Source organism: Globicephala melas, chromosome 1, assembly GCF_963455315.2.
Source record: "Globicephala melas chromosome 1, mGloMel1.2, whole genome shotgun sequence".
In the NCBI taxonomy this organism is placed as follows: domain Eukaryota; kingdom Metazoa; phylum Chordata; class Mammalia; order Artiodactyla; family Delphinidae; genus Globicephala; species Globicephala melas.
Window position 1 is genome coordinate 169508216 of NC_083314.1, and position 24655 is coordinate 169532870.

Sequence of the window (24655 nt, forward strand, 5' to 3'; positions counted from 1 at the left end):
GGGCAGAAGACCTAAATAGACATTTCTCCAAAGAAGACATACAGATGACCAAAAGGTACATGAAAAGATGCTCATCATTGCTAATTATTAGAGAAATGCAAATCAAAACTACAATGAGGTACCACCTCACACCAGTCAGAATGGCCATCTCATTAAAGTCTACAAATAAATGCTGGAGATGGTGTGGAGAAAAAGGAACCCTCCTACAGTGTTGGTGGGAATGTAAACTGGCACAGCCACTATGGAAGACAGTATGGAGGTTCCTCAAAAAACTAAAAATAGAGCTGCCATATGATGCAGCAATCCTACTCCTGGGCATGTATCTGGAAAAAAACTATAAAAAGATACATGCACCCCTATGTTCATAGCAGCACTATTTACAATAGCCAAGACCCAGAAACAGCCTGAATGTCCATCGACAGATGAATGGATAAAGAAGATGTGGTGTGTATAGTTGGGAATTCCCTGGTGGTCCAGTGGTTAGGACTCTGCCCTGTCACTGCCAAGGGCCTGGGTTCGATCCCTGTTCGAGCCAAAAAATAAAAAAAGATGTGATATATATATATAGAGAGAGAGAGATAGATAGATACATGTATCTATATCTATATCCACAATGGACTACTAAGCCATAAAAAGAATGAAATAATGCCATTTGCGGCAACATGGATGGACCTAGAGATTATCATACTAAGTGAAGTGAGTCAGACAGAGAAAGACAAATACCATATGACATCATTTATATGTAGAATCTAAAATATGACACAAATGAACTTATCTACAAAACAGAAACAGACTCACAGACATATAGAACAGACTTGTGGTTGCCAAGAGGGAGGGAGGGTGGGGAGGGATGGGCTGGGAGTTTGGGATTAGCAGATGCAAACTATTATATATAGAATGGATAAACAACAAGGTCCTGCTGTATAGCACAGGGAACTATATCAGTATCCTGTAATAAACCATAATGGAAAAGAATATGGGGCAGAAGGGTGGCCATTGGGGCCGTTGAGGCAGCGGCGGCTCCGGGCACCGTGGCTCCAGAAGGAAGCAGTGCCGCGTCCCGGGCCGGGGCTTTGCTGCGAGCCTGGCGGGGGGCTGGACAGGAGCCACAGCTTCGTGCACCACATCCGACGGAGCCAGCTCGCCCTGTCATGCACTGCCCCGCGCACCACCACTGCCCTCAGCCTGGCCTGGCCATCCGTGACTCCTGCTCAGCTCCCCGCAGGGATGGCTACAACAGGAGGGTGAAGCAGGCGGCCGGGGAGAAGGCGAGGAGGCAGCACAGGCCTGTGCCCAGTCGGCCTCGAGAGCCTGACCTGCAGGTGTATCTGCCACTGTAATGGGGGCGGACGGGTGCGTAACCGTTGGCAAGCGCCCACTGGCGCACGACCATTAGCGCGAGACCGTTGTTGTGCAGCAGTTGGAGATTCTGCTCCGCCAACGGTCAGCCTGGCAGTGATCACGGTAGAGAGCGCAGGGAGAGGAGGATCGGCCTTCTCCCTCCCGGCCTCAGGCTTGCGGGTGAGCTGGGAGGCCCGGAGGGCTGGCTGAGGGCTGTGTCCTGAAGAACTCCAGAGCCCTTGCCACGCGGCCCACTGGCTGGGCCCAGCCCTTGACCTAATGGTGGCAGCAGTCTCCATGGGTTGCAGTCCATGGAGGCCTCAGCAACCGAAGTATATGGACACTGCCATTAAGGTGACAGCTTCACCAGCTTCGGTCTCTCCGTTCAAATTTCTGATTGGTATTTGCTAACGTTTGTTTTAGTGGAGGTTTATAGGAACATCGTGACCTGACCTCAAGAACAAAGGATCTGACCCCAGAAGTTTGCAACAGCTAACCACGCCCCTCCCTCACCTTTCCCATAAAAGGGCTTTGCTGAAAGCTTTCCTCGGGAGTTCAGGGTTTTTAAGGCATAAGCCAGCCGTCTCCTTGGATGGCCCTGCAATAAACCTTTCTCTGTTCCAAACTCTGATGTTTAGGTATTGTTTGGCCTCACTGTGCATCGGGCACACGACTTGCTTTTGGTAACACTAACAATCTACAGCAAACATGATACTTAAAGACATGATGTTTAGAAAAAAGCTCTTCCAACCAGAAGTGAGATGGGGCGCCAAGCCTCACTGTTACTATTCAATGTTGTTTGGGAGGTCCTAATCAATGCAGTAAAACAAGCAAAAAAATCAGGGGCGTAAGAATCAGAAAGGATGAAACCACGCAGTCATTGTTCTTGGACGATGGGATTATTCACATAGAAAACTTCAAAGAATATATACAAATAAAGTATTAGAATTAGGGGAATTCCCTGGTGGTCTCGTTGTTAGGACTCGGGGCTTTCGCTGCCAGGGCCTGGCTCAATCCCTGGTCGGGGAACTGAGATCCAGCAAGCCTCAGGGCATAGCCAAAAAAAAGTTATTAGAATTAATAAGATACGTTAGCAGGTTTTTGGATCCATCAATAAAAAGCAATTGCATACCTACAGTCCAGAAACTAGAAAACGATGAAACAATTCCATTTACTTTAACAAAAGATATGAAATACCTAAAACAAAATTAGCAAAAGTTGTGCAAGAGACTCAACAGCCGAAGTTCCAACTTCTCTAAGTTTCCAACCGCCATTTCCCACCGGAAGGAGATGGCGGGGCAACAAGATGGCTCCAGGCAGCATCTCAGACCTTTTGGACGCTTTGGCACCCCAGTCTCCCTGATTATATGGAAGTTTCCCAGTAAATCCTGTTGGGTGGATCCTCAAATAGATCCAACTCCTGGCACAATCACGGCCCCAGGTGTGTCCTCAACTCGTAAATTTTCCAGTAGATACGGAACGTCTGGAATGCTTCGGGGCTTGATTCCAGGATGATTCTAATGAGAAGAGTAGATCCAAATCCTTATAAATTTCATCCCAAAGAATGGTCCCAACTCTGTCTTCAGGGCTGCATGCAATGTGTTGAGTAAATCCACGCTGTTGGGCTTGGTTCCAGGATAGTTCCACTGGAGACAGGGAGATCCAACTCCTTACAAACTCAAGTCCCAGAATATGTCTCCAACTCTAAGACTTCTAGATTGCATCTTAAAGTCTGGAGTAAATCCACACTGTGGGACAGGATTCCAGATTCCAGAATGCTCACAATGGAGATGAGTAGATCTGACTTCTCACAAAATCGAGATCTGAGGTGTGTTGTTTCTTTCAGTGGAATAGCTCAGTGGAGGGTCACAGGCCAGGATGGTTTGCTGTGCAACCACGTGGATGGACCCCCTTACAAAATGGAAGCTCGAGGTGTGTCCCCAACTCTTAAACTTTCTAGATTATATCAAATATCCTTAGTAAATCTACTATGGAGGATTTATCTCAGTGGAGAGGAGTAAGTTGAACTCCTTGGGTTTGCCTTCAATTCAGATGTCTCAAATAATTCAGTGCTGGGATTACCAGGCCAGGACTGGATAGTTTGCAGTGAAGAGTGGATTGAACCCCTTACAAAATTTTGGCCCAAGGCATGTCTGGACTTTTCAGCCGGGGACTTCGGGAGGCCACGTCCTCCCATCTGCCATCAAAGTATTTTTTCACTGTGCTTATCTTAGAAAACTGATAAAAGTGACTCCCATAGTCTGCTAATGGGCTGAGAATTTTCTGAAGGTAGGCAATCCTGCCACAGTGACCACCAGGGGACGTGTGGTGCAGCCGAGGAGACCTTTTCCAGGCCCAAGACACCGCACTTGGGGGGACTTTCTTGGACCATAGACCCAGCCGGTCAACCTCGAGCAGGTGGAAAGGTGGGACTGGGCCTCTGAGGCCCAATGGACTCTACCATCAGTCATCTCAGGGACTTTCCCTCAATTTATTTATTAATTATGCTTTTGCCATGTAAAAAACAGCTTTATTGAGATATAATTCACATTATACAATTCACTCATTTAAAATGTACAATTCAGTGGCTTTTAGTATATTCACAGTGTTGTCAATCATTGACACAATCCATTTTAGAATATTTTTATCATCCCCAAAAGAAACCCCTTACCTTTTAGCAGTCACTCTCATCTCCCCTCAACACCCTCCCAGCCCTAGCTAACCACGAATCTACTTCCTATCTCTGTGAATTTGCCCGTTCTAGGTACCTTACACAAGTGGAGGCATACAATATGTGGTCTTTTGTGTCTGCCTTCTTTCAGTTAGTATAATTTTTTCAAGGTCGATGCATGTCGTAACCCATATCAGTACTTTATTTCTTTTTATGGCTGAATAATATTCCATTGTATGGGCACACCACCACATTTTATTTACTTATTAATCACTGAATGGACATTTGGGTTGCTTACACTTTCCAGCTAATTAGGAATAGGCTGCTATGAACATCTGTGTACAAGTTTTTTGTGGACATATGTTTTTATTTCTCTTGAGTATATAGAGTGGGATTACTGGGTCAAATGGATTTTTGAAGGCTAATATTCCATTGTACATATATATCACATTCTGTTTATCCATTCACAAGCTGATGAACACCTGAAATGTTTACACCTTTGGGATATGAGAAATGCTGCTATGAACACTGATGAATAAATTATTTCTTTGAGTTCCTCCTTTTCCACTTTCTTGGGTATATACCTAGGAGTGGAATTGCTGGATCGTATGGTAATTTTAAGTTTAGCTTTTTGAGGAATCACCAAACTGTTTTCCACAGCAGCTGCACCATTTATATTCACCGTTTATATAGTCATGTATAAAGATTCCAATTTCTCCACACCCTCACCAACACTTATTTTCTGTCTTTTTGACTATAGCCATCCTAGTGGATGTGGGGAGATTCTTTTATTTTCAAACCACTTTTTAAAGTTACAATATTCCAGGAAATTCATTTCAACAAAGTTTTCAGATTTATTGTCCATAAATTTGTATATTAAACAGTGCAGTATCTTTAATTCTGTCCTCTTGTTTTATTCATGGCTTTTTTGTGTGTGATCAATGTGCTTATACAATGTTGTCAATTTTATTAGTCTCAAAAAGCCAGTTTTCTTTTTTTTTAATTGGATGATTCCCTCTCAATTGTAACTTTTTTCCCTATATCATTTAATTTTCTACCTTTTATTTTAGCCTTCATTCTACTTACTTGGAGTTTTCCAGTTGTTCTTTTTCTCACATTTTGAATTAAAATAAGATTCCAACTGCAGCTGACCCTAGGCCGACTCTCATACATTTGCTAGTATTACTCTTACAGTAAATATTTACTTAGTGCCAGACATGTACCTGGTATTGTGTGCACCACAGTGAACAACCAGTTAAAGTCTTTGATCCATTTTGAGTTAATTTTTGTATGTGGCATCAGGTAAGGATCCAACTTCATTCTTTTGCATGTGGATATCCAATTTTCCCAGCACCATTTGTTGAAAAGACTGTTCTTTCCCCATTGAATGGTCTTGGCATTCTTATTGAAAATTATTTGATCATATATGCAAGGGCTAATTTCTGGATTTTTTTTTTTTTTCGGTACGCGGGCCTCTCACTGTTGTGGCCTCTCTCGTTGCGGAGCACAGGCTCCGGACGCGCAGGCTCGGCGGCCATGGCTCACGGGCCTAGCCGCTCCGCGGCATGTGGGATCTTCCCGGACCAGGGCACGAACCCGTGTCCCCTGCATCGGCAGGTGGACTCTCAACCACTGCGCCACCAGGGAAGCCCCAACTTGGTTCTTTTTTTAAAGAACATGTTGGCTATTCAAGGTCCTTGAGATTCCTTATGAAATGTAGGATTTTTTTTTTCTACTTCTGCCAAAACCATCACTGGGATTTAAATAGGGATTGCAGTGAACCTGTGGATCACCTTTGGGTAGTATTAACATCCTAACAACATTAAATCTTCCAATTCATGAACATGGATATCTTTTCATTCACTTATGTCTTCTTTAGTTTCAGCAATGGTTTGTACTTTTCAGTGTACAAGTCTCAAATGTCATATTTATTTTAAATGTCATACTAGTATTTTGGGGTCAAGTTCAGCCCTCTAGCTGCAGGCTTGAGGATTCTGTCAGTAGTGCTCTGTTATGATGGAGAAAATTTTTGGTGCTGTGGAAGCATAACAAAACCCTTATCATGTCTTGTTCTCTCCCTAGCTAAAAATCTGAGTCCCTTGAAAACAGGGACAGTGCCTTCTCTCCCTCTCCTGAGAATGCCAGTCAGTGCACTTACTAGTTGGATATCCACCCACCCAGTAACCACAGTAACTACTTACAAAATGCAAATTTGATCGTATCTTCCTGCTTAAAATCCTTCAAAAGCATTGCTATTAGGATAGCTGTTATTAACGTGTTCTCCAAAGCCCTGTGGTACAGTCCCTGTCAATCTCTCCCGTCTTAGTAGGAAGACTCCTTCTAACTCCCTGTCGGCTCTCCAGTCATTGTGGCCTTCTTTTCATCTCTCTAAAACAATGTTTTCAAACATTTCTAATTGCAGCCTACAGAAAGAATTTTATTTTATAGTGCAACCTAGTTTGTTATGCATTAACAAACAAAAGTTTTGTAAAGCAGTACAGTACCTAGCTTTACTACTTATACAATGTACTCTGATATTTTCTATTTCTTTGAAAAAGTACCCACTAAATTGATATTATTACCAATGAGGTACAACACACATCTTGAAAAACACTGCTCTGGGCATTCAATTTCTTTGCCTCGGGTCCTCTGCATATGCTATGCTCTGTCGGGAAAGTTTTTCTTGTATCCTCTTTACATGGGTAAATTTTACTCATTCTTCAATCAAAGGATGCTTCTCTCTTTGGAGTCGACTGCCTGCATTTAAGTCCTGAAGATCGTGATGAATGAGTTAATACATGCAAATAACTCAGAACAGTGGGTGGCAAATAGTAATGCTTCATCTTATTAATGCGGAAGGTAATTATACAACTATTCGTGTGACTGTTAATATCTGTCTTCCCACATCTCCCAGACTACAAACCCATTAAGTCAGAGACTTTGGTTAATTTTTGTTCATCTTTATAGTCCTAGCGCCTCACTTCGTCTGGCACACAAAGGGCGCGCATAAATAACGGCTAGGGAAGCACTGCCCAGAAGAAATAAAAACGTAGACAGACTGGGCACGGAGCCAGCGTAGGGCGTCATCACGGCGCTCCAGCGGCCCCGCCCCACAGGCGGGGCCCCGCCCACCTGGCTGTCGGTGGTCACGTGGGGCTCCGCTGGGCTGCCGCCGGGGAAGCTGGGTGAAGATGGCGACAGTGAAGAAGGCGCCACTGTGGAGACTGGTGGGCTTGGCGTCCCTCCGGGCTGTAAGTGCCCCGGCCCGCCCAGGGGCGGTCCTGAAGGCACCGTAATGGTCAGGGTCGGGGGCTTGGCCCATAGCGGCTGCTCTCTGAGAGGCGAAGCCGGACAGCTCATCAGGCCAGGAGGGTTGGGAGGGCTTTGGAATCTTGGACCCTCTCTGACTCGTCCAAATCCCTTGAGGGGCATGGGGAAACTGAGGCCCAGAGATGGGGAGCGACTCGCCCGGGTCGTGGAGACCTGGGTCGCCATCCCAGGCGTCCTCATTCCCTGGCCAAGGCTCTTTCTGGTGACCCTGGCATCTGTCTCCCTGTAACTGAGCTTCAGACTTCCCCAAGTCCCTCATTAAGGAAAATCATGATTACCCTGCCAGTTCGAGTGGAGAAACCCAGGTCATCCCCCTCCGTCCGTCTCCATTTCCAGCTCTTGTTGCATTTGGGGACGCTTGGCGAGCTATCCCAGCGTGCTGAGCAGGACTTAGATCGCGTGTGGCCAGTTGTGATTCCCTTGGAATTGTACTTTGGGCCAGTTTGATCCTGGTGTTTCCACCTCTCGCCCATGCTCAGTGAGTGGAAGGAAAGTGTAGGAGACCTAATTGTATAAAGGGTTGAATACATTGTGTTGGGTAAAGCTCGAGCTGAGATGTCCCAGTGGTACTGAAGCCACTTTTGCGGTTGAGTGACAGGTCTCTAAACCCTGGTTTTCTTGATCTATGACATGAGAAAAGATTACCTCAGGGTTGGTTTGGAGATTAAGGAAAACGTAAGTAAAGCATTTAACATTGCTCTAGCTCTTAGTAAATGATTGCTCAGTTGTTGCCTTAGAGTTTAGGAGGAGTTTAAACTGGTAAAAATTACACTGCCTTGGCACTAGGGGCCCCTCTCAGAAAACCACTTCAGTGTCTACTAGACCACCTTCCCCCACCGATTGCTCATTGCAAATAAATCCAGTAAGTCCAGCTTGAAAAGTTAAGAAAATTAAATGAGATGGTGGATGTAAATGTGATTTGAAAAAATTCCTGGTGTAATGAAATGCTGGTAGTAGGCCCTCCCTCCATGGGGTAACTTACACAGACTTGATGTCAGAACCAGACGGTTAAATCCAAACTTCCTCACTTCCTACCTGTGTGATTTGGGGTTTTCTGAGGCTGTTTCCTCCTCTATGGAATTGGAATAGTGATAGTTCCTGTCATGTAGGGACTAAATGAGGTGCTGATGTCTGGAAGTTAGCACTGGGCTTTAGTCAGTTTTAGCTGTTGATAAAGGTACCATAGCTCAGGAGGCTGTGGCCCAGGATTTGTGTGGTTAGAGGGGATTATTTCTATGCAGAACTTTACAGAGGGAATGAATTGGGTGTTTAACCAAGGCGAGAGAAGACTGGGGGAGGCCGAAGGGTGGCAGAGGCAACATGGCCTAGGGGTTAAGAGCATAGGCTCTAGATCCACACTGCGGGGTTCAGATACGAGCTCAGTGACTAGCTAACCATGTGACCTTGGGAAAATTACTTAATCTCCTTGGACTTCAGATTGCTCACAGTAAAATGGGGATTATAATAGTTCCTACCTAATAAGGTTGTTGAGAGGATAATATGGGTTAATATGTAAAAGGCTCTTTTAAGTGCCTGGCAAATAGTAAATGCTTCAATAATAGTAAATGCTTGTTTTGTTGTTAGTATGAAGTGTTGTTATGGGGAAGGAAGTAGAATTGAGTTTATTCTGTTCTCATAAAAGGAACTTGGAAACAGGTTTTACATTCTTTCAACAACATTCACTGGTTATTTATTGAGCCCATATTAGGTAGCAAGGCCTTGGAAAGATAACAATGAATAAAACAAAGTCCCTGCCTCATGGAGCTTACATTCCAGTGCGATCCTTTTAGGGTAATGTACAGCAGAGGCTCAACATACCTTTTGGAGGGATATTCAACTTGCAGGGACCTTCCAACCTAGCCTATTGACATCCATTAGTCTCTAGGAAGCTTTACTGGCTAAAATCAAAGCCAATTCAGGTGAGTTGTTTAAGTTCCAGCTGATTCATAGCTGGGAATATTTCCTTCCTTAAGGGTTTCAGGAATTTGGGATCCTTGTCAGATTCCCAGTACCCCTCTCCCCTTGCCCCATTGCAATATGTTTATCCAGAGCAAATCTGGTAAAATGTAATTAATTTAAACAGTATTAAGTAGTACTAAGAAGAATAGAGGAAAGAGGGGAAAAAAGCCTTGTATTACTCGGTGGTGGTGGGGAGGGGGAGATTTCCCATAGAGGACTTTATATAGGACAGACTTTACACAGAGGAGACTCGGGGCCTTTTTTTAATGTCTTCAACTGCTGAAGGTTTTATCTCCTCTCAGACTCACTCTCCTTGTCATCACCCAGCCTATGATTATAAGAGAACAGAGCCCCGTCCATCCCCACAACCCCACAAAGTCCAAGACTGCTTCTCACCACACTCAGTAGTTGCCCTCCTCTGGGGCAGGTATGCCCTTCATGCATTTATCTGTTGTTTTAATAACTATTTAATGAGTGCCTCCTTTGTGCCAAGCACAGTGTCAAACGTGAGAGGAAGTGGAGGTTACGACAGAGTCGCTCATAGAGCATACATTCTACTGGAGGAATCATTGAGCAGGCATTATTTGCAGTGCTCTCAAGGGAGTCATTATAGTCCTGAAATAGAAAATAATGAGGGTGAGGGGATTGGCAGCTTTACAAAGGGTAGTCAGAGGGGCCTATCTATGACTGAAAGATAAGAGGGAGCCAGATGTGGGAAGGGCCAGGTGAAGAGCATCCTGGGCAGAGGAACTGTAAGCCCTGAGGCCCTGCTATGGGAGAAAGGCTGGTGGGTCTGGAGTATAGTGACCCATCTGAGGGGTGAGTGCAGAACAGTAGGAACCAGTAATGAGTTCTCGGAGATTGGCAGGAGTCAGATGAGAAGAATCTTATAGGCTATGGTGAGTGGGGAAGGAATGAGTCAAGTTTCTGGCTTAGGCAACAGGGTGTATGTGATGCTTCTTACTGAGATAGGAAGACTCAAGTCGGACTGGGCTTTAGGAGTAATTAAAGTTCTGTTTAGGGACATCTGTGTTTGAGAGCACAAATGGGTTTGTTTAAAAAAACCTAGGGACTTCCCTGGTGGTGCAGTGGTTAAGACTCCGCACTCCCAATGCAGGGTGGCCCGGGTTCGATCCTTGGTCAGGGAACTAGATCCCACATGCATGCCACAACTAAGGAGCCCATATGCCGTAACTGAGGAGCCGGTGAGCCACAACTAAGACCCAGTGCAACCAACTAAATAAATATTTTAAAAAAATAATTAAAAAAAATAAAAACCTAAATGCTCAACTGTCAGGTGGTTGGAAATGGGTCTAGACTAAAGGAGAGTTGGAAATGGCCCTGTACTGGGAGCATGAATCACTTACTCCAGAGGTCCGCAACCCTCGGGCCATGGACCAGCATCGGTCTGTGGCCTGTTAGGAACCAGGCCGCACAGCAGGAGGTGAGCGGTGGGCAAGTGAGCGAAGCTTCATCTGCCGCTCCGAATCACTCCCATTACCGCCTGAGCTCCGCCTCCTGTCAGATCAGCGGCAGCATTAGATTCTTATAGGAGCGCGAGCCCTACTGTGAACTGCACATGCGAGGGATCTAGATTGCTCGCTCCTTGTGAGAATCTAATGCCTGATGATCTGATGTGGAGCTGAGGCGGTGATGCTAGCACTGGGGAGCAGCTGCAAATACAGATTATCATTAGCAGAGAGGTTTGAGTGCACAGAGACCATAATAAATCAGTTGCTTGCAGACTCATATCAAAACCCTATCAGTGAGTGGCAAGTGACAAACTGCATCTTATGGAGTAGACTGGACATAAGCCACACACTTCAAGTGTCACTGTCTCCCATCGCCCCCAGATGGGACCATCTAGTTGCAGGAAAACAAGCTCAGAGATCCCACTGATTCTGTATTACGATGAGTTGCATAATTATTTCAGTATATATTACAATGTAATAATAGAAATAAAGTGCACAATAAATGTAATGTGCTTGAATCGTCCCGAAACCATCCCCTCCCCCCCACACACAGTCTGTGGAAAAATTGTCTTCCACGAAACCAGTCCCTTGTGCCAACAAGGTTGGGGACTGCTGTCTTATTCTATTCCTGTTTCTAAGTGAATTTTTTTTGTTGTTCTTGATTCTAAAACAGAGCAAATGTGAATTAAAGGGTGAGAAATATTGCTTCTTGTCTCAGTATTAGTGAAGATGGATACATTCTTTCAGATTTGCCCCCCTGGAGAATTGTGACAATTTCCTCCTGTTACTTTTTGTTTCCTCTTTTAAACCGAAGGTTAGCACTTCATCTGTGGGTACTTTCCCAAAGCAAGTGAAAATTGTGGAAGTTGGTCCCCGAGACGGACTACAAAATGAAAAGGTAAGGCTGGAAATCAACCAAAAAAGTTTTTGCAGGCTTCGAGAGTTCCATGTGGGGGGTGCAGAACTATACCCAACTTAGGGCCGGGTCGGGGAGGCCAGGCAGGCACCTGTGACAGTTCAGCCACAAGTGTTGTGACCCCGGGTCCACCTTAAGGCCCTGTGGGGGTTGGGGGGGACGGTAAGTGCTGCGGGAGCGCAGAGGGAAGGTGAGGGCGTGCCTTTGATCCAGCAATTGCACATAAGGGGATTTGTCCAAAGGAAGTCATGAAAGTCACATGCAAAGATTTAGCCTTGCGGATGTTCCTTAAAACTCTGTTGTAACAGCAGAACAGTTGGAAACAACCTAAATGTTCAGTAGGAGGAAAGATAACTCAAATACATTAATGACTTCATAAAATGGAATATTGTGAAGCCGTTAATAATATAGGAGTATATTAAGATGTAATCAGATTATAAGATAGTGTCTATATATATATATATATTTAATCTTATACTTTTGTGTAAGAAACAAAAAAGTTTATATATGTGTGGGAGCACCTGCCTAGAAAAGGATCATAGAACAGTGCTGTCCAGTAGAACTTCCTGTGAAGACAGAAGTGTTCTAGGCTTGAGCTGTCCCGTACAGTAGCCACTAGACACTTGTAGCTGTTGAGCACTTGAAATGTGACTAGTGTGGCTGGGAATTGAATTTTTTAATGTAATTTTAATTAATTAAAATTTAAATAGCCACGTATGGCTCATGTCTAATGTACTAGACTGCACAGATCTAGAAAGTTACCTGTCAGGGTATTAAGAGTGTTATCTCTGGGAGGTTTTAAGGGTGGTTTTCTTTTGTTTTTGGGATGTTTTTCTGAAATAATCATGTATTAATTATTTTTTCAATAAGAAAACCTCTTTAAAAAAATTTTTTTTAAAGCATGATCAGCCTACCTTTAATAGTGAGTGTTGGTTGGAAACAATAAGCTGTAAGCGCTCTGAGGACAGGATCATGTCTGTCCTGCTCACCGCTGTATCTGTAGCTCCTAGCACAATCCTTGGAACATAGAAGGCTCTCAAAAATTACTTGTGGAATAGATTAAATTAAAGCAGTGGGAGAGAAATTGGGGGTGGAAGGGCCTGGCGAGAAGGACTTGGAGTTTTTAGGATTTTTGACCTAATCCTGTAAGTACTAGGGAGCCATGGAAGGCTTTTGAGCAGGAGAGTGAGATAATGGAGACTGCGTTTTAGAAGGATTCCTGTGTGGGAGGAATTGGTAGAGTGACTGTGACCATGCCATAACATACATGGGATAATGATGGTAGATTTGGAGATAGGAGTCCACAGAGTCTGGTGAGCAGCTAGACATGGTAAGGGACAGAGAAGCAGTAGGCTGATCATGTGAGGATGAGCTCCTGTGCCAGCTGAGAGACAGAAGGGGATGGTGTGACCCTTTGGAGGCCACATCTCATAGGACCCAGAAGGTTAGTCATCTCTGCCCTTTCAGGCCATGGCACTTTGTTTATGATGGGGTCATAAAGCAACAAAAATTTAGTTTAAAAGCCTGTATGACAGGAAAATATTGTCTCCATGTCAGTATTAACTCATTTTCAAGTGACAAACTGCTTCCACTGCAAAATGCTATCTGTAGAATTCGAAGACAAGCCTTGTTCTGCACCTGTTGGCCAGGGTTACATGTGAATTCATGATAGTGTTTGAAAGTTGAGATAGTGAAGTGCTTGCTGTAGTAAAAGCTTTGAACTAACAGGCTGCATTCTGAGACCATTTTATTACTGACTTTGCCAACCTGTCTTTTCTGGTTTTTCTCTGCATTACAGAATATTATACCTACTCCAATGAAAATCAAACTGATAGACATGCTTTCCGAAGCAGGACTCCCTGTTATAGAAGCCACCAGCTTTGTGTCTCCCAAATGGGTTCCCCAGGTGAGCCCCAGCCCTCAGGCATGTCTCAGATGAGAGGGATGTAAAGTTTTGCACTTGCCCTGCAAGTCAGTAGAAGTCAGGAACGTAGGTTTCCAGGTCTCTGGCTTTGAGAGCTCTCTGTGCTTCACAGTAGCATGTGCAGCTAAAGAGCACGCCCCGGGAGGCAGGTGGCTTGGATTCAGTCTGGGCCCTGCCCCGACTTGCATGGTGAGCTTGGTGAGGCCTTCCCCTCTCCAGCTTCAAGATGACCTCTCAGGTCTCTTCTGGCTCTAAGAAGTCTAGAATCTCTAGGCCTGTCTAGAGGTGTGGCTTCTGCGTTTGTGAAGGGGAAAGACTGACGACTCCTGCTTCACAGAGATAGTCAAGTGGGAAGAAAGATCCTGTTCCAACTGAGTTGCATGGCACTGAGCACAGTGCCGGGCTCGGAGCACATTCTCAGCAAATGGCTACAAGTACCATTGCTGCTGTTGCTCCTTATGTCGAGTTGACAGTGTTAGCCATATGGAGAGACTGGGGATCTCACCCAGGCCAAGGAGCCTTCTCGCTCATCAGCAGTCAAACAAACAGTAAGAGCGTTGGGGAGACTCAGCTCTGCAAAAGGACTCATTCTGCAAGGGTCCTGGAGAACAGAGATTTTGTGCTAAAACATTTTTCTCTACCTAAACTCTGCCTGCCCTTGGTGGTGACTTGGCAGTGTCTCCTTTGGCTCTCAGATGGCTGACCACGCTGAAGTCATGAAGGGCATCCAGAAATTTCCCGGCATCAGCTACCCAGTGCTGACCCCAAATTTCAAAGGCTTCCAGGCAGCGGTAAGAGACCTGTTTTTGGTGGGGGCCCCTGAAATGAGATTGATGGCATTGGCCTCTGTCTTGTCCCTGGGCTCAGTCCCTGTCCCAGGATTTCTGTCTGAATGACTTGTCTCCAGCAGTAATGGGCACCGTCAGACAGACCTGGGGGCAGTCCTGGCACCGCCACTCCCAGCTCTCTGATCTTGACAAGCTGCTAAACCTCTCTGAGCCTCAGGTTCTGCCTATAAAATAAGGTTAATGATGGTACCTAACATTGTGAGGATTTCAGAAGATAGGATGCACATGAGTTGCTTAGTAAGAGCCTGGTAGAAGATAAGTGCTTAATAAACGTTAGCTCTTGTTGTTGTTGCCCATCTCCTCTTTAAAGAAAGGTGATTGAGCTCTCCACAAGAGTTAAAGGTGGTTGCTAGTATCTGTCAACTTGCTTATAATTTTACATGAGAACGTCATTGGAGATGTTGATTCCGAATTTAGGCAAAAAGCTTCTTTTAAGAGTGACTTCCAGGGCTTCCCTGGTGGCGCAGTGGTTGAGAGTCCGCCTGCCAATGCAGGGAACACGGGTTTGTGCCCCGGTCTGGGAGGATCCCATATGCCACGGAGCGGCTGGGCCCGTGAGCCATGGCCGCTGAGCCTACGCGTCCGGAGCCTGTGCTCTGCAACGGGAGGGGCCACAACAGTGAGAGGCCCGCGTACCGCAAAAAACCGCTCCGTGAGCCATGGCCGCTGAGCCTACGCGTCCGGAGCCTGTGCTCTGCAACGGGAGGGGCCACAACAGTGAGAGGCCCGCGTACCGCAAAAAAAAAAAAAAAAAGGAGTGACTTCCAGGATGGTGACTGCAGCAACAGTGTTGGTTCTTGGGGAAGGCCAAGGCTTCTTTTTTATTGAGATATAATTCACTGTATTAACTTCCTAGGGCTGCCATTATAAAATATGGAAAAACTAGGTGGCTTAAAACAATAGAAATGTATTCTCTCACAGTTCTGGAGGCTAGAAGTCCTAAATCAAGGTGTCAGTAGGGTTGGTTCCTTCTTTTTTTTTTAAATTTATTTATGTATTTATTTTTGGTTGCGTTGGGTCTTCGTTGCTGTGCGTGGGCTTTCTCTAGTTGCGGCGAGCAGGGACTACTCTCTGTTCTGGTGCGCAGCCTTCTCATTATGGTGGCTTCTCTTGTTGCAGACCATGGGCTCTAGGCATGTGGGCTCAGTAGTTTTGGCTCACGGGCTCTAGGTGTGTGGGCTCAGTAGTTGTGGCTTGGGGGCTCTAAAGTGCAGGCTCAGTAGTTGTGGCTCACGGTCTTAGTTGCTCTGTGGCATGTGGGATCTTCCCGGACCAGGGCTCGAACCTGTGTCCCCTGCGTTGGCAGGTGTATTCTTAACCACTGCGCCACCAGGGAAGCCCAGGGTGGTTCCTCTGAGGTCTCAGAGAGAATCTTTCCACGCCTCTCTCCTAGTTTCTGGTGATGATTGGCAATCCTCAGTGTTCCTCCGCTTTTAGGTGCGTCACTCCAGTATCTGCTTCCCCCTCGGTGGCCTTTCCTCTGTGTCTGTCTTCACATGGGCGCAATCATATAAGGGAAGAGGGACTAATATGACTTCATCTTAGCTAATTACATCTACAGTGACCCTATTGCCAAACAAGGTCACGTTCTGAGGTACTGGGGGTCAGCATTTCAACATGTCTTTGGGAAGGACACAAATCAACTTATAATATTCATATATCATAAAATTCACCATTAGACAAAGGTTTTTGCCACTCTGTGTGGGTATTCCTTGAAGAGAAAAATGCTGAAAGGAATTCACCTGGCCGTTGGCAGGTTGCTGCCGGAGCCAAGGAAGTGGCTGTCTTTGGAGCTGCCTCCGAGCTCTTCAGCAAGAAGAACATCAACTGCTCCATAGATGAGAGTGTGCAGCGGTTTGACGAAATCTTGAAGGCAGCTCGGGCAGCCAGTATCCCTGTGCGGGGGTGAGTCTGACCACATTGGTGCTGCCTCTCTTTATTTCCTCAGTACCATTCTGGAATAGGGCCAGGCTCTAACTCCAGTGACCATGCCTCACAGACTCCTTATCCTGGGTGCAGGCAGCCCAAGCTCCACACCCAGACATCTTTTCCCAAGTAAATTTGGTCAGAAGAAATCCTGGCAAGTGCTTTCTCCAAACCTGATTTTTGGGTCAGTTCACCAGAGGAATCTAGCAGGACAGACACTAAACAGGGTTTGTGGAGGTCAGTTTAATCCTGGCTCCACCACCAACTCTTCACACATCCCTGAGGAATCCCCTCGGCCTCTAAGACGTCTCCGACATCACGTCTTTAATAGCAGTAGTGACAGGCGTTGTCCATGTATTATCTAATTGTAGCCTCACAATCGCCCAGCAAGGAGGCCTCTGTCCCCACTTCCAGATGACAAAACTGAGGCTCAGGAAGGATGAAGAGTCTGCTGTAAGGTCACACAACAAACTGCAGCCAGAATGCTGTTTCAGAAGTACACATCTGATCACATCACTCCCTGGTTAAAAACCTGTCAGTGACTCATCAACTCCAGACTTTCAACGTGGTTTACAAGCCCCTGCGTTTTTCAGCCCCTGTCACTCTCTGCAGCTCACGTCACTCTCTGCAGCTCACATCCCTCTTCTGGCCCTGCTTCCTCAGCACACTGCATTCCAGCCAGCTGGAATTTCTTTCCATTTGTCACATGGCCCAGTTCTCTCCTGCCTCTGGGCCTTTGCACGTGCTTTCTGTAGACTCAGGACACTCTTCCTTCTACATCCTACTTGTCAGGGCTAACTCCTGCTCATCTCAGGTCCTCTCATGGATGCCAGTTTCTCCACGAAGCTTTCTCTTCCCTTAGGTGGAGTTGGTGTCCCTCCTCTGGGCTCCCAGAGTCCCCTGAACATCCTCTAACAAAGCACTTACCTGCTTGTTAAATTCTCCTCTGCCTCCCATCCCCCACTAGACTCTGCTCTCCGTGAGGGCAGAGCCCACCTCAGTCCCTGCTGTACTCCCTCTCCCAGCTCTGGGCCTAGCACATAGTAGGTGCTCAGGAACCGACGGGCGGATAGATGGATGGGGAAGCAAGGGCATGTCAGGTCTTCCTGACTCCCAAGCCTGTGCTCTTTCCTCAGTATTCCTTTAGCTTTTCTGTGCTCAGCAGTGATTGGAGAGTAAGAAGAAGGATTAAGATGGAAAAATACACTGAGATGTTTGAGTCTGAAATGTATTTATCCAGCAGACATTTATTATGCCTCATAATATGCAGAGTACTTTGTAAGACTCTAAAAGGTTTTAATGGAGCCTCAGCCTGAATGGGTGGGTGGACATAGAAACTGGCTACACCCAAGATCCAGACTCCTCACCGTAACTCGCAAGACCCCACGATCAGGCCGGTGGCCTCCTCTCCAACCTCATGTTGTACTTCTTTGCCCCTTGCTGCCCATACCTCAGCTGTTTTGTCCTTTGTTCTGTGTCTTGAACACACCTACTCTTCGGTCTCAGGGACTCTACACTGGTTCTTCTCTCTGCCCGGAACACGGCTCTCCCCCCATCTCAGCTCCAGCTTCGCGTCCTCACAGAGGTCTTCCTGGGCCATCCTACTGTTGTTGGCCTCCTCTGGTTGCTCCTGTCACACTTCCCTTGTCTTTCCTTCATAGCACGTCACTTTTTGAGATTATGTCCTTCCCTTATTAAACTGTTGGTTTGTTTGTTTGTTTGCTGTACACGGGCCTCTCACCCCTGTGGCCTCTCCCGTTGCGGAGCACAGGCTCCGGACGCGCAGGCTCAGCGGCCATGGCTCACGGGCCCAGCCGCTCCGCAGGATGCGGGATCTTCCCGGACCGGGGCACGAACCCGTGTCCCCTGCATCGGCAGGCGGACTCCCAACCACTGCACCACCAGGGAAGCCCTAGATCACTCTTTTATCTCTGTCTCCCTACCTGAAACCTTAAGCTCCGTGGCGGTGGGGATCTTTTCAGTCTTCCTCACTGCGCTTCCCCAGTGCCTGGCACACTGTGGGCAGCTCGGTATATATCAGTTGAATAAATGAGTGTTTGAACCCTCTGGCCACTCAGCCGGAGCAGCCGGTCCCTTGGCCCTCGGCTGGCCCAGCTTTTTCGTTCCCGCTTCGCTTTCACCCGTCCTTAGTCCTCTCCCGAGCATGGCCCCACTCCATGCGGCTCCGCTGGCTGCCCATAGTGCCCTCTTTAGCTTCTCCTCCCCCTTGGTTGCCTGGCTGCCTCTCTGTGTGTCGCCTGCTTCCTGAACTACAGGCCTGTTAGTTTCTTGCCCTCCCTGCTGTGGCGCTGCACTGCCCGCTCCTGGCACTGAGCAGCACTGCCTTCGCCCACTCGCTGGCATTGAGTTAGCCTCTCAGCCAGGCCCGTGGCCTCCCGCCTGGCTTCAGGTTTGGGTGCAGGCTAACCAGGGATGTGTGTCAAGCAGCCACCCTGCCCCAGCTCTGCTGACCAAAGAGCCCGGGGGCATTGACACCAATCCTCCCTGTTTTCCCACAGGTACGTCTCCTGTGTGCTCGGATGCCCCTACGAAGGGAAGATCTCCCCGGCTAAAGTAGCTGAGGTGTGTGTGTGGGGGTGGATTTCATGAACGTTGGCTCCCGTGCCTGCCCCTGAGTGCATAGGTTGCTCTCGCCACACTTTCATGGTGGGTCACGGATTTCATTTCTTTGCCCAGCTCCTTCATTAAGCCCCTCTGAGAGCACAGCCCTGTGCTCACCCCTGGAGGGCCACCTCCTAGCCTGGCATGAAGTCTCCGAAGCCCCTGCCCTCTACCCCAGGGTGAAAGCCCCTGACTCAGTTTCCAGTCTGGTCAGTGGACAGGTGATGTGAGGTGAGAATCCTCTGCAGAGGGGTTCCTTGTAGTGGTTGGAGAGGCCATTGACATCCTCTGAGAATAACACAGAGCGGGAAATGAACTTGAACAGCCCAAGAACTTATGTCATTTTGTCCTCAAAAGCACCCAGCAAATTTGGTGTTATCGTTATTCCATTTTACAGTTGAGGAAACAGACTAACTTGCCATGCAGGTTGCAAATGGTGAAACCAGGTCTCAACTCCCATCTGCGTACCTCTAAAGCCCTCTTGCTCTTCCCACACACCAGGTAGCACCCGGAAATGAGCATTGCTAACAGTAGCAACTGCTTATTGAGAGTGGCTGCTGTCGTCCAGAATCTCAGCCTTCTGTTGCCGCCAGTCCTCCCTGTATCCCTGCAAAGGCTCGTCACTGTTTTTCAGAAGCAGAAATTGAAGCTCAGGAAAGTTAGGTCCGTTGCCAAGGTCCCATAGCTAGTGAGCAGCGGAACTGGGGTTTCACTTCAGCATCATGTCACTCCCGAGCCTGCCGCTTCTGCTGCACCCTCTGCCGCCCACTGGCTGCCATGGCTCCTTGTCATTCTGCCCACATGGGCAGTCGCGGAGGGGGCTCACCGATTTCTTTATCCATCAGACCACCGTTGAGTATCACCACGTCCCTGACCCCACCTCCACCTTCCTCCCCCTTCTCCAGCACAGCAGTGTGGAGCAGCGTCTCCTCAGGTGGGGCATATACTGCTCTGGTTTTGCAGTGATTTTAGGGGTTGACAAATGCGCTTCTAAAAATTTTAATAGTTATGTACTTCTCTTAAAAATATATAACTAGCACCCCAGACCCATGATTTCACACATCTTCCTACCAAGGATAGAGCTACGCGAAAGGAATCAATTCTACTGATTCTGGTCCCTGGGTCTGACACAGTGTGTGAAGGTGGTTAAGTGGAGGACTGGATGGAGTTTGAAGCACACACAGGAGGAAAGCACAGGGGTTGGGGCCCCAGGGCCCGCGCCCAGTGGCCAGCTTTGCTCCTTACGTCCCAGTCTCCTGACGAGTAGAAGGAGGATCGTCATTCCCACTCATAAAGTTGTAAGGAGTCTGTGGTCTGGTAGGAATTTAGCGTCTCACACGTGGAGGTGTTCTGCGTAGGCTAAGGACCCCTGGCTTGAGGAATCTGGGGTCCTCCAAGCGCCTGCTTGTTTCCCCAGGTTGCCAAGAAGATGTACTCGGTGGGCTGCTATGAGATCTCTCTGGGAGACACCATTGGCGTGGGCACCCCTGGGACCATGAAGGATATGCTGTCCGCTGTCATGCATGAGGTGCCAGTGGCTGCCCTGGCTGTCCACTGCCATGACACCTATGGCCAGGCCCTGGCCAACACCTTGATGGCCCTGCAGGTAATCAGGGCATGTCCCAGAGTAGAGGCACATGTCCATTCTCCCGAAGGGTATGGTGGCAGGACAGCTATGTTTCGTTTATTCTTTCAGCAAGCGTTCACTGTGCTGAAGGCCCACACCTGTGTGCCAGGCCGCGGGCTGGCCATGGCGGACACAAACACGTGACCCTGCCCTAAAAGTGCCTGCATCTGTCTGTTAGGAGAGACAGTCGAGAATCAGGTGACAGTCCTAATGCACTGTGACAGATGCCACGCAGGGAGGAAGCCTGGGGCTCGGCAAGGCCCCAGTCCCAGCTGGGGAGGCCAGGGAGGATTCGCCAGGGGAGGCCTGAAGGACACGAAAGTTAAGCAGTTGAAAAAGGGAAGCGGAAAGGTGACCAGGCAGCACTGCATTGTAAGACTAAGGTGGGGTCAGGGAGGACTCAGGTGCCCCGGCCTCGCCCTAGCACACAGGGCTGTGAGTGCGCGTGCGTGTGCCTGTGTGTAGCGAGAGCGGGCAGGAAGTAGGGAGGGAGGCAGAGGTCACTCAGAGGGAGAACCTTTAATGCTGTTCCCCAAAGATTGGACTAAGACCTCAGATTGGGTTTCTTTTGAGGCTTGCTTCTTGCGGGCTGGCCCAGAATGAGGGTCCCGTGGCCCAGCAGCCCCTTAGACGGAAATTTCCGAGTGTCTGACCACAGGCTGCCTTGCTGTAGTGATAGTCCGAGTCCAGCCGGTTGTCTTTAGGTTAGCTAGAGCTATCCGGGGCCACCTTATTTTTTCCCCTCTTTCTAGTTCTCATGTTACCTCCTTGAGGCTCATGTCTTTAAGCCAGATGATTCTATTACCTTCTGGGTCTGTTTTCTCAGAGTTGAGGTTTAAGGAGAGAGGAGAAAGTGAAACAGTCATATTAGGAAAGTGGGGCGACTGACCTAGAGAAATGGGATAGGCCCCTGTGGAGTTAGAGGCTTGATGTGGGGTGAGGGAGTGGGAGCGGGGGTGAGTGAACACAGTAAGCACAGGGGTCTGAAACCTCAACAGTGGGAGAGGGTTAGTTTAGGTCGGTGATCGGGAAGGGCCCCTCTGAGGAGGTGGCTTTTAGGCTGAGAAGGAGAAGGTGAGGAGTTGACCATGAAAGGAAGGAGGGTGGATATTCCTGGCAGAGGAAACAGTGTAGCATAAAAGACTCACACTGTTTTAGGAACTAAAAAGAGGAACAGTTTCTTTCAGTGGGATTTTCACGTCGACAGAATCATAAGCCAAAGAATTTCAGGCAGCAGATGGTAGGTTTACAAGAACCGGCTTTGTAGGCTCTGGTCCCCACAGTGACAGCCATGTTTCACCATCCTTGTTTGCAGATGGGAGTGAGTGTCGTGGACTCTTCTGTGGCGGGACTGGGAGGCTGTCCCTATGCACACGGAGCATCAGGAAACTTGGCCACCGAGGACCTGGTCTACATGCTGGCCGGCTTGGGCGTTCACACGGTAATGTCACCTGCCTCCCGGTGGCGGCAGCCCTGAACTGACCAGAGCTCTGCCTAAAGCCGGAAGACAGAAGCTGCTGGGTTTGTTCAGGGTTTTTGTGGTGGTGCTGGTGCAGTTAAGAGAAGGGTGCCAAGGGATTAGGGCCGTTCTGTCATATGTTTTGGGATAACAGCGTGGCAGATGGAGGCCACGAGGAGGCAGGCCCTCAGTGTGAGGGGGCACGGGGGTGTAGGGAAAGAGCCCTGAAAGGGTAAAGCCATGACCTGAAGCGAGTCAGTTTCCTCTGGACCTTTGTTTTGTTCTCTGAAAAATGAGGGCGGCAGAATTAGCCCCCCAGGGCTCTGCCGGAGTCAGTAAGGGCCCTCAGTGTGGGTTGGAAGCAGTGTAGCATCTGTGCTTTTGGATTAGACAGAACTGGGTTTAAAACCTAGTCCTGTCACTCACAGGCTGTGTGACCTGACAGATTACTTCACAGCTCTGGGCCTAGGAAATGGGAATAATAACAGCACCTATCTCACAGAGTCATTATGAGGATAAGAAAATGTGGAATGCTTGGCCCAGAGCTAAGCAGATAGTACACATCAGTAAATAGCTATTGTTATCAAGAGGTTTTCAGTGTGGCCCTTTTAGTTGGTGTTTTTTTTTTTTTTTAATTTTTCACTTATTTATTTTTGGCTGCGTTGGGTTACGTTGCAGGGTTTCTCTAGTTGTGGAGAGCGGAGGCTACTCTTCGTTGCAGTGCGTGGGCTTCTCATTGTGGTGGCTTCTCTTGTAGCGGAGCACGGGCTCTAGAGCGCCGCCTCAGTAGCTGTGGCACACAGGCTTAGTTACTCCGTGGCATGTGGGATCTTCCCAGACCAGGGATCGAACCTGTGTCCCCTGCACTGGCAGGCAGATTTTTATCCACTATGCCACCAGGGAAGCCCTTAATTGGTGTTTTTACTCCTGTTTCTCTCTGCCTCACGGTCCTTACTTCAGTATTCAGTGTTTGACCACGGTGGGCCAGGCCTGTGCTAGACTCTGGAGCTGGAGAACCCCACATGCCATGAGGACACCACCTCACAGGCAACTGGTATTCCGTCGTCAGAGGAACAAGGGCCTGGTTGTCTTCACCCTTACACAGTTTTCTGTCCAGTCTGATGTTTCCCTGGGTGTTGAGGGCATGTCGTGACTTACTGCATCCTCTAACTTGTTTCTCAAAGGGTGTGAACCTCCAGAAGCTCCTGGAAGCTGGGGCCTTTATCTGTCAAGCCCTGAACAGAAGAACCAGCTCCAAAGTGGCTCAGGCTACCTGTAAACTGTGAGCCCCTTGCCCCCCAAAGCCCTGGGGACTGTGTGGGAATAGGGACATGTGTGGATGACTCACAGATGGGCATGTGGAAATGGGAATGAAATCAACAGGAGTAGGCACCTCACTGCCAGCTCTGCACCTAGATCTCTCCTGGCGGAAAGGAGGTGGACTGGAGTTGCCTGGCCTCAGGCCCTCCCTGCCTGACCTGAGTATGAGTAAGAGACTTGGGCAGCTGGAGGTCTCCCTTCACCATGGACCCAAAGGCCCAGGAGTTGGATGCCTAAAGGCACTTGGGAACCCAATTCTCTGACTTGGGTTGATCCTCAAGTCTCATCTCTGGGTGAATCCTGCCAGTTGGCCACTCTGCACAGCCTGATGCTGCCATATCCTCGGGGCCATCGCTCACTGACTTTGTAGGGCAAAGGGGCAGGGAGGAATTTTTCCCTCAACTGGCAGAGGGCATTTGGTGAAGGGGTGAGGGCTGAGCTGTGGTGGCCACCTGCCAACTCCAGCACCTCTGGAAAATCTCCACTTTGAACATGATTGTTGAAAGCAGCTTATGTAATTAAAGGTTTAATGACATAACCATTCCAGTGTTCTGTTGTACAGATGTGTGTACATAGGGAAGAGAGAATAAAGCATCGTTTCAACATTTCCTCTAAGAGGAAAACACAGACTTCAGTTTATTAATCTCTGAATTTTCTCCCTCTTTCCCTTCTTGAGAACTGGGGGGGTCGATGGTAATGACAGCGCTGACCAGAGCACCCTGGGGAGGTTGTTTCTGAGGCTCGTGGCTCTGTGACCTGGGCTGTTGCACAAGGTCCTCTGGGCCTGGGCAGGTGCAGCTCTGGGCACACTCAGCTCTCGGGACCTCAGCCTCTCCTGCCTGTCAGCGTCCTTGCTGGACTCGGGCAGGCCCAGGGCACTCAGGCTGTGGGACACACGTGTGCATTTCTTCCTTTGCTCGGGTTTCATCATTCAGTATGTCATGCCTTTATACACATCATTCCTTAGCCCTCCCTTTATTTTAAACAAAAACAGAACACCATTTTCTAACGTACTATTATGGTAGGCAGCGTGCAAACCGTTCCAGGCTGACCGCAATTGGCGCTATAATTCCTGTTTTAGTTTTAGGGCTCCCTTAGCGGTATTTTTTTAAAAAAATATCTATCTAATCTAACCATCTTATCTATCTAATCTAATCCATCTACGCCGGGTCTATCTATCTAATCTAATTTATGCCTGGTCTTCGTTGCTGCGTTCGGGATCTTTAGGTGCGGCATATGG

The 24655-nt window shown here is 48.0% G+C and overlaps 1 protein-coding gene across 4 annotated transcripts; it reads left to right on the plus strand.

Annotated features, from left to right (window-relative positions):
* The first annotated feature begins 7161 nt into the window (after positions 1 to 7161).
* Positions 7162 to 24038, plus strand: HMGCL (3-hydroxy-3-methylglutaryl-CoA lyase). 4 transcript variants are annotated; one of them, XM_030875047.2, is made up of 10 exons: positions 7189 to 7263; positions 9133 to 9261; positions 11588 to 11671; positions 13488 to 13595; positions 14290 to 14404; positions 16218 to 16366; positions 18907 to 18970; positions 20427 to 20615; positions 21952 to 22077; positions 23280 to 24038. In XM_030875047.2, exons 5-10 carry the CDS (start codon positions 14309 to 14311, stop codon positions 23379 to 23381), a joined length of 726 nt encoding a protein of 241 aa, XP_030730907.1. In that variant the 5' UTR covers positions 7189 to 7263; positions 9133 to 9261; positions 11588 to 11671; positions 13488 to 13595; positions 14290 to 14308; the 3' UTR covers positions 23382 to 24038. The 4 variants fall into 4 exon arrangements, with proteins under 4 accessions (XP_030730853.2, XP_030730872.2, XP_030730907.1 ...); XM_060309610.1 differs by having other exon boundaries at positions 14309 to 14404; XM_030874993.2 differs by lacking the exon at positions 9133 to 9261 and having other exon boundaries at positions 7162 to 7263; positions 14309 to 14404.
* Positions 24039 to 24655: the final 617 nt, after the last annotated feature.

Excerpts from the sequence above, each read along its gene's own strand:
- HMGCL (XM_030874993.2), top strand. The coding sequence starts at position 7,204 with ATGGCGACAGTGAAGAAGGCGCCACTGTGGAGACTGGTGGGCTTGGCG. Across the intron at positions 11,672-13,487 it reads ACGGACTACAAAATGAAAAG|AATATTATACCTACTCCAAT; the intron begins GTAAGGCTGGAA and ends TCTGCATTACAG. Across the intron at positions 20,616-21,951 it reads ACACCTTGATGGCCCTGCAG|ATGGGAGTGAGTGTCGTGGA; the intron begins GTAATCAGGGCA and ends CCTTGTTTGCAG.